General features: G+C 59.3%; 1 protein-coding gene across 4 annotated transcripts; it reads right to left on the bottom strand.

Moving 5' to 3' along the window:
• Nucleotides 1-1,084: 1,084 nt before the first annotated feature.
• NLGN2 (neuroligin 2) lies at nucleotides 1,085-12,627 on the bottom strand. Of its 4 annotated transcripts, none has more exons than XM_041712237.2 (6): nucleotides 12,086-12,627; nucleotides 8,940-8,996; nucleotides 7,170-7,319; nucleotides 5,391-5,576; nucleotides 3,115-3,904; nucleotides 1,085-1,919 (listed from the first exon to the last, which is right to left on the bottom strand). In XM_041712237.2, the coding sequence occupies exons 1-6, from the start codon at nucleotides 12,612-12,614 to the stop codon at nucleotides 1,163-1,165; spliced, it is 2,469 nt and encodes an 822-aa protein (XP_041568171.2). In that variant the 5' UTR covers nucleotides 12,615-12,627; the 3' UTR covers nucleotides 1,085-1,162. The 4 variants fall into 4 exon arrangements, with proteins under 4 accessions (XP_041568171.2, XP_041568172.2, XP_072776659.1 ...); XM_041712241.2 differs by lacking the exon at nucleotides 12,086-12,627 and adding an exon at nucleotides 11,292-11,349 and having other exon boundaries at nucleotides 1,098-1,919; XM_041712238.2 differs by lacking the exon at nucleotides 8,940-8,996.

The following is a 12,627-nucleotide window of genomic DNA, read 5'->3' as shown; positions in this document are numbered from 1 at the left end:
TTGGGGGTTTTTTGGGGTTTTTTGGGCCGGATTTTGCCTCATGCAGCGGCCGCCCCTCCCCCACCCCCCCATTTGTATTTTGGGGGGGGGTCGAGGGGCGGTGGGGGAGGGGCGACCCCTCCCCCCTCCCCCCCCCATTAAATTCCAGCCTGGGGCGGGGTGGGGGAGGGGCGGGTTCCCATGCGGGATTTTGTGGTTTTTGGGGGGGTGGGGGAGGGGCCCCCGGGGTGGGGGAGGGGTCCCCGGGGTTGGGGAGGGGTCCCCATGCGCGGCTCAGCACCCCCAATGTGTCCACGGGGTGGGGGAGGGGCGGGTGGGTGTGGGGTGGGGGAGGGGTCCCCCCCTGATTTTTTTGGGGGGGTGGGGGAGGGGCCGTTCTGTTTTTTGGGGGGGTGGGGGAGGGGCGGGTGGGGGAGGGGCTCCTCCATTTTAAGGTGGGGGAGGGGCAGGTGGGGGGAGGGGCTCCTCCATTTTACAGTGTGGGGGAGGGGCACCCCCATTTTAAGGTGGGGGAAGGACGAGTGGGGGGAGGGGCTGCCCCCCATATTCCAGTGTGGGGGAGGGGCCCCCCCATTTTAGGGTGGGGGAGGGGCCCCCATATTCCAGTGGGGGGAGGGGCACCCCCATTTTAAGGTGGGGGAGGGGCGCCCCAATTTTCCAGTGTGGGGGAGGGGCTCCTCCATTTTAAGGTGGGGGAGGGGCGGGTGGGGGGAGGGGCCACCCCATTCCCGTGTGGGGGAGGGGCCACCCCTCATTTTCCAGTGTGGGGGAGGGGCACCCCCATTTTAAGGTGGGGGAGGGGCTCCGCCATTCCTGTGTGGGGGATGGGCTCCCCCATTTCTGTGGGGGGGAGGGGCACCCCAATTTTCCAGTGTGGGGGAGGGGCCGCCCCCAATTTTAAGGTGGGGGAAGGGCTCCTCCATTTTAAGGTGGGGGAGGGGCACCTCCTATTTAAGGTGGGGGAGGGGCCCCCTTTTCCAAGTGGGGGAGGGGCCCCCATTTCCCATCGCTTGGAGTGTCTCTCCCCCACCCCTCCCCCACCCCCCACCCCTCCCCCGCCCCTCCCCCCCCTATACCCGCGTGGTGGAGTGGGGGTGGGGCAGGAGTGGGGGAGGGGCGCTGTTCTGGGGGGGGGGGGGCCCGAAGTGGTGCAGCGCCCCCGTCAGGCCCCCTCCCCCCCCGGCAGCAGCGCCACGCCGGCGGCACCGGCAGCGGCGGCACCGGGCGGCGGCGGCGGCGGCAGCAGCGCCGCGTCCTCGGGGGCGCGCCGCAGCGCCAGCGCGTAGTCCGGGGGTCCCGCCACCGCCGCCACCGCCTCACCGGCGATGCCGCCGACACCGGGACGCTTCATCGGCAGCACCGGCGGCTCCTCGTCGCGGCGCCGGCCCAGCAGGTCGTTGGGCGGCGCGGTGCCGAAACCGCGCGGCGGCTCCGGCCGCTTGTCCCGCTTGTAGTAGAGCGCGGCGAAGGCCAAGATGTTGAGGAAGAGGAGGGACGCGCCCACCGCCACCGTCACGCTGAGCTCCGTCGAGTAGTCCCGCGAGTCGCCGGGGAACGGCGCGAAACGCCGGCGCCCGTCCAAATCCTCGTCGTCCTCGTCGTCGTCGCGGCGCTGCGGCGGCGTCACCGGCGTCGCCGTTCGGCGCGTGGGCGCGGGGCGGCGCGGGGGGCCCGGCGGAGGCGGTAAACGCGTGGTGGTGGAGGCGTGGGGCAGCTGGTGGAGGTTGTGGAGGTGCGGCACCAGCTCCAGCCAGAACGCCACCTTGTTGGCGCGGTAGTGGTCGCGCACGCGCGGCTTCAGCCCGATGTGCAGGTAACGCTTGTCTTTGCCGTCGAAGCGCGTCCAAACCACCTCCTCGAAGCGGTTGGGTTTGGTGTGGATGAATTTGGTGTCCTGCGGCACCGGCTGGTTCGGGTCCCTGCGGGGGGACGGGGGGGTGACCAACTGACCCATTGACCATTGACCGATTGACCAGTTGAGCAGTTGACCCAACTGACCAATGACCAATTGACCAATTGACCCAATTGACCAATTGACCAACTGACCAATTGACCAACTGACCCATTGACCGATTGACCAATTGACCAATTGACCAACTGACCAATGACCAATTGACCAGTTGACTCAACTGACCAATTACCAAGTGATCAATTGACCAACTGACCAATTGACCAATGACCAATTGACCAATGACCAACTGATCAATTGGTCAATTCACCAATTGACAAAGTGACCAATGACCAATTGACCCACTGACCAATTGACCAATTGACCCTACTGACCCACTGACCCACTGACCAATGACCAATGACCAATGACCAATTGACCAACTGACCAATTACCAAGTGATCAATTGGTCAATTTACCAATTGACAAAGTGACAGATTCCCAAACTGACCAACTGACCAATGACCAATTGACCAACTGACCAATTGGTCAATTCACCAATTGAGAAATTGACCAATGACCAATTGACCAATTGACCAATTGACCAATTGACCAACTGACCAATGACCAATTGACCAATGACCAACTGACCAATTGGTCAATTCACCAATTGACAAAGTGACCAATTGACCAATGATCAACTGACCAATGACCAACTGACCAATTGGTCAAGTCACCAATTGACAAAGTGACCAAGTCACAAACTGACCAATTGACCAATGACCAATGACCAACTGATCAATTGGTCAATTCACCAATTGACAAAGTGACCAACTGATCAACTGACCAATTGACCCAACTGACCAATTGACCAACTGACCCAACCATTGACCAACTGACCCAACCATTGACCCATTGACCCAACCGTTGATCCAATTGACCCAACCATTGACCCAACCATTGACCCATTGACCCAACCATTGACCCAACTGACCCAACTGACCCAACCATTGACCCAAATGACCCAACTATTGACCCACCATTGACCACCCACCCAACCATTGACCCATTGACCCAACTGACCCAACTGTTGACCCATTGACCCAACTGTTGACCAATTGACCCAACCGTTGACCCAACCATTGACCCAACCATTGACCACCCACCCAACCATTGACCCAACCAACCCAGCCGTTGACCCCACCCCCGCCCCGCCCCCCACCCACCCCGTCTTGGCAAAGTTGGTCCAGTAGGTCATGACGACGGCGCTGAGCATGACGTCGTTCTTGGAGAAGTTGCACGGGAAGAGATCGGTGGCGCCCACCATGGGCACGCCGAAGACGTAGGGGATCTCGTCGCCGTGCGCCGCGTCCGCCCACTCGGGCCGCGCGTCCGTCTGGCAGTGGTGGTAGAAGGTGTAGAAATAAACCGGCGATTGGTACTCGGCGTGCAGCTTGGCCGTGGCCACCGCCGGCGCCACCCACTGGTGGTCGGTGAAGAGCGCCAAGAGCGTCTTGCGCCGCATCTCGCCGTTGTCGCGGTCGGCCCAGTCGGTGTACATGAACTTGATGGTTTCCCGCAGGATGTCTTTGCCCTCGGGGTAACCGTAGAGGTTGTCCACGAAGTTGGAGACGGTGAAGTCGAAGTAGGACGCCGAGATGCCGTCCTCGCTCTCCAACGAGTCCTCCACGAACTTCAGCCCCTCGCCCTGGTTGACGCCGATCAGGATGTCGTAGTTGAGGAACTCTCCCTGCTGCATCAGGATCTCGGGGTCGTCCGGCACCACGTCGCCGTCCACCACCGGCCCGAAGGCCACGTGGTAGCGGGCGGGTTGGACGTCCTGGTCCACCAGGGCGCGGAAGGGTTGGCGCCGCAGGCACTCGACGGCGGCGCCGGTGTCGGCGCGCTCGCAGCCCACCTTGGCCGCCAGCAGCCGCGTGTACTTCAGCGGTTGGTAGTTGACCGACCAGCTGGCGATGGCCGTGCCGCTCTGCGCGATGGCCTTCTGGAACAGGCCTGGGGGGCGTGGGGGGCGTGGGGATGGGGTCCCACCAGGGTTTGGGGTCATGGGGGACGTGGGGATGGGGTCCCACCAGGGTTTGGGGTCATGGGGGATGTGGGGATTTGGGTCATCAGAGTCATGGGGGACGTGGGGATGGGGGTTTGGGGTCATGGGGGATGTGGGGATGGGGTCCCACCACGGTTTGGGGTCATGGGGGTCATGGGGATTGAGGTCATGGGGGTCGTGGGGGACGTGGGGATGGGGTCCCACCAGGGTTTGGGGTCATCAGGGTCATGAGGATGGGGGTTTGGGGTCATGGGGGATGTGGGGATGGGGTCTCACCAGGGTTTGGGGTCATGGGGGACGTGGGGATGGGGGTTTGGGGTCATGGGGGACGTGGGAATTGGGGTTTGAGGTCATGGGGGTCGTGGGGGATGTGGGGATGGGGTCTCACCAGGGTTTGGGGTCATCAGGGTCATGGGGATGGGGGTTTGGGGTCGTGGGGGACGTGGGGATGGGGGTTTGGGGTCATGGGGGATGTGGGGATGGGGTCCCACCATGGTTTGGGGTCATGGGGGACGTGGGAATGGGGGTTTGGGGTCGTGGGGGATGTGGGGATGGGGTCCCACCATGGTTTGGGGTCATGGGGGACGTGGGGATGGGGTCTCACCAGGGTTTGGGGTCATGGGGGACGTGGGGATGGGGTCTCACCAGGGTTTGGGGTCATGGGGGTCATGGGGATTGGAGTCATGGGGGACGTGGGGATGGGGTCCCACCAGGGTCTGAATTTTGGGCCCGTTCCTTTGGGATTTGGGATTTTCTCCCCCTGGCTGAATTTCGGGTCTGTTCCTTTGGGATTCGGGATTCGGGATTCAGGATTTGGGATTTGGGATTCAGGATTCAGGATCCGAGATTTGGGATTCGGGATTCGGATTCAGGATTCAGGATTCGGGATTTGGGATTCGGGATTTGGGATTTCCTCCCTGGGCTGAATTCTGGGCCCATTCCTTTGGGATTTGGGATTCAGGCTTTGGGCTTTGTCATTCGGCATTTGGGATTTGGGATTTGGGATTCGGGATTTGGGATTCGGGATTTGGGATTTGGGATTTGGGATTTGGGCTTTGGGATTTGGGCTTTGGGATTTGGGATTCGGGATCTGGGATTTGGGATTTGGGATTTTCTCCCTGGGTTGAATTCTGGGCCTGTTCCTTTGGGATTCGGGATTTGGGATTTCACCCCCAGGTCCGTTCCTTTGGAATTTGGGCTTTGGGATTTGGGATTTCCTCCCCGAGCTGAATTCTGGGCCCGTTCCTTTGCGATTTGGGATTTGGGATTCGGGATTTGGGATTTCCTCCCTGGGCTGAATTCTGGGCCCATTCCTTTGGGCTTTGGGCTTTGGGCTTTGGAATTGGGATTCGGGATTCGGGATTCGGGATTCAGGATTTGGGATTCGGGATTCAGGATTCGGGATCTGGGATCCGTGATCTCCCGCCCCGCTACCTTCGGAGTGGTGGGAGAGGATGAGCAGGCTGACGCAGGCGGCGCCGGCGCCGGAGCCGAAGATGGTGATGCGCTGCGGGTCGCCGCCGAAGCTGCCGACGTTCTCGTGCAGCCACCGCAGCGCCTGGATCTGGTCCAGCAGCCCGTAGTTCCCCTTGGCCGCCTGGTCCCCCGTGCTCAGGAACCCTGCGGACGCAGGGGGACATTTGGGGACATTTGGGGACGTTGGGGACACCACCAGGGGCACCCAGGAGATGTTGAGGACACCACCAGGGACACCCAGGGGACAGTTTGGGACACCCAGGGGACAGTTTGGGACACTTGGGGACACCCAGGGGATAGTTGGGGACACTTTGCAGACATGTTTGGGACACCCAGGGAACCCTTGGAGACATTTGGGGACACCCAGGGGACATTTGGAGACATTTGGGGACACTTGGGGACATGTTTGGGACACCCAGGGGATGTTGGGGACATGTTCAGGGCACCCAAGGGACACCCAGGGACGTTGGGGACGCCTGGGGACACAACCAGGGACACCCAGGGGACAGCCGGGGACGTTGGGGACACTTGGGGACACGTTGGGGACATGTTCAGGGCACCCAGGGGACACACGGGGACATTTGGGGACATTTGGGGACATTTGGGGACACTTGGGGACAGTTGGGGACATGTTGGGGACAGTTGGGGACACGTTGGGGACATTTGGGGACACGTTGGGGACATTTGGGTACATGTTCGGGGCACCACCAGGGACACCCGGGGGACAGTTGGGGACACTTGGGGACACTTGGGGACACGTTGGGGACATGTGCGGGACACCACCAGGGACACCAAGGGGACACCCGGGGACGTTGGGGACACTTGGGGACATGTTTGGAGCACCCAGGGGACAGCTGGGGACATTTGGGGACACCCAGGGGACATTTGGGGACACCCAGGGGACATGTTCAGGGCACCCAGGGGACACCTGGGTACACTTGGGGACACCCAGAGGACATTTGGGGACACTTGGGGACACCCAGGGGACACTTGGGGACACATTGGGGACACTTGGGGACACCCGGGGACGTGTTCGGGACACCCAGGGGACAGCCGGGGACATGGCCAGGGATGTTGGGGACACCACAGGGACATTGGGGTCATGGCCAGGACAGGGCAGGGACACATCCAGGACACACAATGTCCCCAATGTCCCCAATGTCCCCAATGTCCCCCAATGTCCCCAATGCCCCAAATGTCCCCAAATCCCCACAATCCCCCCAATGTCACCAATGTCCCCAATCCCCCCAATGTCCCCAACGTCCCCAATGTCCCCAATGTCCCCAATCCCCCCAATGTCCCCGATGTCCCCAATGTCCCCAATGTCCCCAATCCCCCCAATCCCCCAATGTCCCCAATGTCCCCAATGACCCCAATGTCCCCAATGTCCCCGATGTCCCCAATGTCCCCAATGTCCCCAATGTCCCCAATCCCCCAATGTCCCCAATGTCCCCAATGTCCCCGATGTCCCCAACGCCCCCAATGTCCCCAATCCCCCCAATGTCCCCAATGCCCCCAATGTCCCCAATGTCCCCAATGCCCCCAATGTCCCCAATGTCCCCAATGTCCCCCCAATGTCCCCGATGTCCCCAATGTCCCCAATGTCCCCAATGTCCCCAATGTCCCCGATGTCCCCAGCCCCTCACCGAGGACGCCCAGCCGGTAGTTCATGGTGACAACGATGACGTTGCCGTGTCCCCAATGTCCCCAATGTCCCCAATGTCCCGTGTCCCTCACCGAGCACCCCCAGCCGGTAGTTCATGGTGACAACGATGACGTTGCCGTAGGCCGCCAGGACGCTGCCGTCGAACATGTTCCCGGTGCCCTCCATGTAGGAGCCGCCGTGCAGGAACAGCATCACCGGCTTCTTCCCGCTGTCACGGATGTCTGGGGACATCGGGGACATTGGGGACATCGGGGACATTGGGGACATTGGGGACATTGGGGACATTGGGGACATTGGGGGGACATTGGGGACATTGGGGACATTGGGGACACAGGGACATTGGGGGCGTTGGGGGGATTGGGGACATTGGGGACATTGGGGACATTGGGGGGGTTGGGGACATTGGGGACATTGGGGACATTGGGGGGATTTGGGACATTGGGGGGATTTGGGACATTGGGGGGATTTGGGACATTGGGGACATTGGGGACATTGGGGGGATTGGGGACATTGGGGACATTGGGGACATTGGGGACATTGGGGGACATTGGGGACATTGGGGACATTGGGGACATTGGGGGGATTGGGGACATTGGGGGGACATTGGGGACATTGGGGGGATTGGGGACATTGGGGGGACATTGGGGACATTGGGGGCATTGGGGACATTGGGGGACATTGGGGACATTGGGGGGATTGGGGACATTGGGGGGACATTGGGGACATTGGGGGCATTGGGGACATTGGGGGCATTGGGGGGGTTGGGGGCATTGGGGGACACTGGGGACATTGGGGGGATTGGGGACATTGGGGACTTCGGGGACATTGGGGACACTGGGGACATTGGGGACACTGGGGACATTGGGGACATTGGGGACATTGGGGACAATGGGGACACTGGGGACATTTGGGGGATTGGGGGGTTTGGGGGGTTTGGGGACATTGGGGACATTGGGGACATTGGGGACATTGGGGACATTGGGGACATTTGGGGACATTTGGGGGATTTGGGGACATTGGGGACATTTGGGGACATCATGGGGTCATTGAGGGGTCATTGAGGGGTCACTGAGGGGTCACTAAAGGGACATCATGGGGACACCTTTGGGACACCCCCAAAATTTGAGGACCCCCCCCAGATTTGGGGACACCCCCGATGTCACCCCGGGGGTGGCTGGGAGGTGACAGCGGGGTCAAAGGTCACAGGATGGATTTTTTTGGGGGGGTCAGAGCCACTTTGGGGCCACTTTGGGGTCACTTTGGGGTCACTTTGGGGTCACTTTGGGGTCACGGGGGGGAGGGGTGCGCATTTTTTTGGGGCCGTTTCCATGGTCACGTGTCACCCCCCCTTGGGGACAATGGGGGGGGGGAGGGGGAGGGGGAGGGGCATCCAAAAAACCAGAAAAAAACCCAAAAAACCACCAAAACACCAAAAAAAGAAAAAAAAAACAACCAAAAAACCAAAAAAAACCAAAAAACCAAAAAACTCCCCCGAACCTCCCCCCCCCGCAAAGAAGCCAAAAAAACACCAAAAAAACCAAAAAAGAAAAAAAAAACCACAACAAAACCAAAAAGAACCAAAAACCCCCCCGGGAAAAAAAAAAAATTCAGCAAAGAACCAAAAAACGCCAAAAAATCCCCAAAAAATAAAAAAATTTCCACACCCCCTCCCCCCTCCCCGCGGAGATTTGGGGTGGGGGAGGGGAAAGGGGGGAGGGGAAAAATAACAAAAAAATAAAAAAAAAAAACAACAAAAAAAGGGGGGGAAGAACCAAAAAAAAGGAAAGAGAAAAAGACCCAAAAAAGGCGGAATTTGCCCCAAAACATGCAGCAAAATCTACCTGAGTCCGGGGGGGGGCCGCCGGCCGCGCCGTCCTCGCGCTTTTTGCCGAGCAAACCTGGACCGAGGAAAGAAAAAGAGGAAAAATTTTGGGGCCAAAAGGAGCGAAAATGGGGTCGGGGTCGAGGGGGGGGGGAGAGAAAAAAAAATTTAAAAAAAAAAAAAAATTTGGGGGGAAAAGGGAAAAATTTACCCAAAAAATGAAAAGTTGGAAGGTTGTGGTGGCGTCAAAAAATTAAAAATATACGGGGAGGGGAAAAGGGGGAAAAAATGGCCGAAAATGGGCGGAAATGGGAAAAAAGGGCAGAAAAATGGGAAAATGGAAAAAATTTGGGAAAAGGGGAAAAAATGGGAAAATGGCCCAAAAAATGGGAGAGGAGCAAAAATGGGAAAATGGCCCAAAAATGGGGAAATAGCCGAAAAATGGGAAAATGGTCTCAAAAAAATGGGAAAATGGGCCAAAAAATGGGAAAATGGCCCAAAAAATGGGAAAATGGCCAAAAAATGGGAAAATGGCCCAAAAAAATGGGAAAATGGCCAAAAAATGCGGAAATGGCCAAGAAATGGGAAAATGGCCCAAAAAATGGGAAAATGGCCCAAAATTGGGAAAATGGCCCAAAAATGGGAAAATGGCCCAAAAATGGGAAAAGGGCCCAAAAAATGGGGAAATGGCCCAAAAAATGACCCAAAAAATGGGAAAATGGCCCCAAAAAATGGGGCCAGGAGGGGTCGGATGGGGTTGGGATGGACGGAGGGGTGGACATTGAGTGGACAAATGGACACTGAGTGGACAAATGGACACTGAGTGGACATTGAGTGGACACTGAGTGGACATTGAGTGGACAAATGGACATTGAGTGGACACTGAGTGGACAAATGGACACTGAGTGGACATTGAGTGGACAAATGGACATTGAGTGGACACTGAGTGGACAAATGGACATTGAGTGGACAAATGGACATTGAGTGGACACTGAGTGGACAAATGGACACTGAGTGGACATTGAGTGGACATTGAGTGGACACTGAGTGGACAAATGGACACTGAGTGGACACTGAGTGGACATTGAGTGGACAAATGGACACTGAGTGGACAAATGGACACTGAGTGGACATTGAGTGGACACTGAGTGGACAAATGGACACTGAGTGGACATTGAGTGGACACTGAGTGGACATTGAGTGGACATTGAGTGGACATTGAGTGGACAAATGGACATTGAGTGGACACTGAGTGGACAAATGGACACGGTGACCCCTAAGGTGGGGGCGGGGCCATGGATTGTGGGCGGGGCCTCGGCTCAGGAGGGGGGAGGGGCTCCCCCGCCCCCGATTTGCCCAAATTTGGCGCTTTTCGCCCCAAAATCCCAATTTCCCCGTTTTCCGCCCCGATTTTCCTCCCTCCCGCCCCTTTTTGTCCCAATTTCCCCGGATTTTGCCCCATTTCCCAATTTCCCCATTTTCCGCCCCGATTTTCGATTTTTCCCCCAAACTTTGCCCAAATTTCGCGTTTCTCTCCCCATTTTCCTGACAGAGCCGCCCCCCCCCCCATTTCCCCATTTTTCCGTCAATTTCCCCATTTTGCCCCGATTTTCTCCTTTTTTGCCCCATTCCCGTCCTCACCTGGGCGGGGCTGGCCACGCCTCTCTCACCTGGTCGTGCCTCATTTGCATAGCCACGCCCACCGCCGCCATTCCCGACCCTCTCTCACCTGTCCCCAGGTGTGTCCCAGGTGTGTCCTTGTCCCTCACCTGTCCCCAGGTGTGTCCTACATGTCCCCAGGTGTGTCCCAGGTGTGACTCACCTGTCCCCAGGTGTGTTCCAGGTGTGTCCTAGGTGAGTCCCACCTATCCCAGGTGTGTCCCAGGTGTGTCCCAGGTGTGTCCTTGTCCCTCACCTGTCCCCAGGTGTGTTCTGGGTGTCCCCAGGTGTGACTCACCTGTCACCAGGTGTGCCCCAGGTGTCCCCAGGTGTAACTTACCTGTCCCAGGTGTGTCCCAGGTGTGTCCTTGTCCCTCACCTGTCCCCAGGTGTGCCCAAGGTGTGCCCCAGGTGTGACTCACCTGTCCCCACGTGTGACTTACCTCTCCCTAGGTGTGTCCCAGGTGTGTCACACCTATCCCAGGTGTGTCCCAGGTATGTCCCACCTGCCCAGGTGTGTCCCCAGGTGTGCCCCACATGTCCCCAGGTGTCCCAGGTGTGTCCCCAGGTGTGCCCAGGTGTGTCACAGGTAATTTACTGTCCTCGGTGGGCACGTAGAGGTTCAGGTAGAGACAATCCTCACCCCAAACTCACACCCAGCTCCATCCCAGGTGTGTCCCACCTGCCCAGGTGTGCCCAGGTGTGTCATTACCGTCCTCGGTGGGCACGTAGAGGTTCAGGTAGAGACAATCCTCGCTCTGCGCCGCCACGTACCCATCCCCAGGTGTGCCATACCCATCCCAGGTGTGCCATACCCATCCCCACGTATATCCCAGGTGTCCCCAGGTGTCCCCAGGTGTATCACACCTGTCCCCAGGTAATTTACCGTCCTCGGTGGGCACGTAGAGGTTCAGGTACAGACAATCCTCGCTCTGCATCACCCCATACCCATCCCCAGCTCCATCCCAGGTGTATCATACCCATCCCCAGGTGTGCCCAGGTGTGCCCAGGTGTGCCCAGGTGTGCCCAGGTGTGCCCAGGTGTGCCCAGGTGTATCATTACCGTCCTCAGTGGGCACGTAGAGGTTCAGGTACAGACAATCCTCGCTCTGCGCCGCCACGTACCCAATCCCGGCTCCATCTCACCCATCCCCAGGTGTGTCACACCTGCCCAGGTGTGCCCAGGTGTGCATTTACCGTCCTCGGTGGGCACGTAGAGGTTCAGGTACAGGCAATCCTCGCTCTGTATCACCCCATACCCATCCCCATCCATTCCCAGGTGTGTCCCACCCATCCCCAGGTATATCCCACATGTCCCCAGGTGTGTCACACCTGCCCAGGTGTATCATTACCATCCTCGGTGGGCACGTAGAGGTTCAGGTACAGACAATCCTCACCCCACACTCACACCCACCTCCATCCCAGGTATATCCCACATGTCCCCACATGTCCCCAGGTGCCCCCAGGTGTGCCCAGGTGTGTCACAGGTGTGTCACAGGTAATTTACCGTCCTCGGTGGGCACGTAGAGGTTCAGGTAGAGGCAATCCTCGCTCTGCGCCGCCACGTAGGCGCCGGCGGCCTCCAGGTTGTCGCTGAGCCAGAGCGGCAGCATCAGCGGGGGGGGTCCGGCGCGCAGGTTCTGGGGGCAGGCGGGGGCGAAGGCCGTGGCGTCCCGGACGCCCCCCCAGGCCGCGGGGGCTTCGGGGGGCGCCCAGCGGCGCGGGCCGAGCGGCGGCGCCGCGTACGGGACCCCCAGGAACGCCTGCACCGGGCCCAGCAGCTCGTTGGACAGGTCGCGGCGCGCGCCGCGCAACCGGCCGTACTGCGTCGGCACCACCGGGAAACGCGGGTCCGGCTCCGAACCGGCACCGGGACCACCAGAACCTCCACCAGGACCACCAACACCACCACCGGGACCACCAGAACCTCCACTGACACCACCAGGAGGGTCCGGAGAGTGGCCGGAGGAGTGGACGGAGGAGGAATGGACGACCCAAAGTGCCACAAACAGCGCCAGGGGCAAAGGGGGCGGCATGGTGGGGGAGGGG

The sequence above is a fragment of the Taeniopygia guttata genome, chromosome 32, assembly GCF_048771995.1.
Source record: "Taeniopygia guttata chromosome 32, bTaeGut7.mat, whole genome shotgun sequence".
NCBI lineage: Eukaryota > Metazoa > Chordata > Aves > Passeriformes > Estrildidae > Taeniopygia > Taeniopygia guttata.
This window is presented reverse-complemented; position numbering and strand designations above follow the sequence as displayed.

Excerpts from the sequence above, each read along its gene's own strand:
- NLGN2 (XM_041712237.2), bottom strand. The coding sequence starts at position 12,614 with ATGCCGCCCCCTTTGCCCCTGGCGCTGTTTGTGGCACTTTGGGTCGTC. Across the intron at positions 8,997-12,085 it reads CTACGTGCCCACCGAGGACG|GTTTGCTCGGCAAAAAGCGC; the intron begins GTAAATTACCTG and ends TCCTCGGTCCAG. Across the intron at positions 1,920-3,114 it reads ACCAACTTTGCCAAGACGGG|GGACCCGAACCAGCCGGTGC; the intron begins GTGGGTGGGGGG and ends GTCCCCCCGCAG.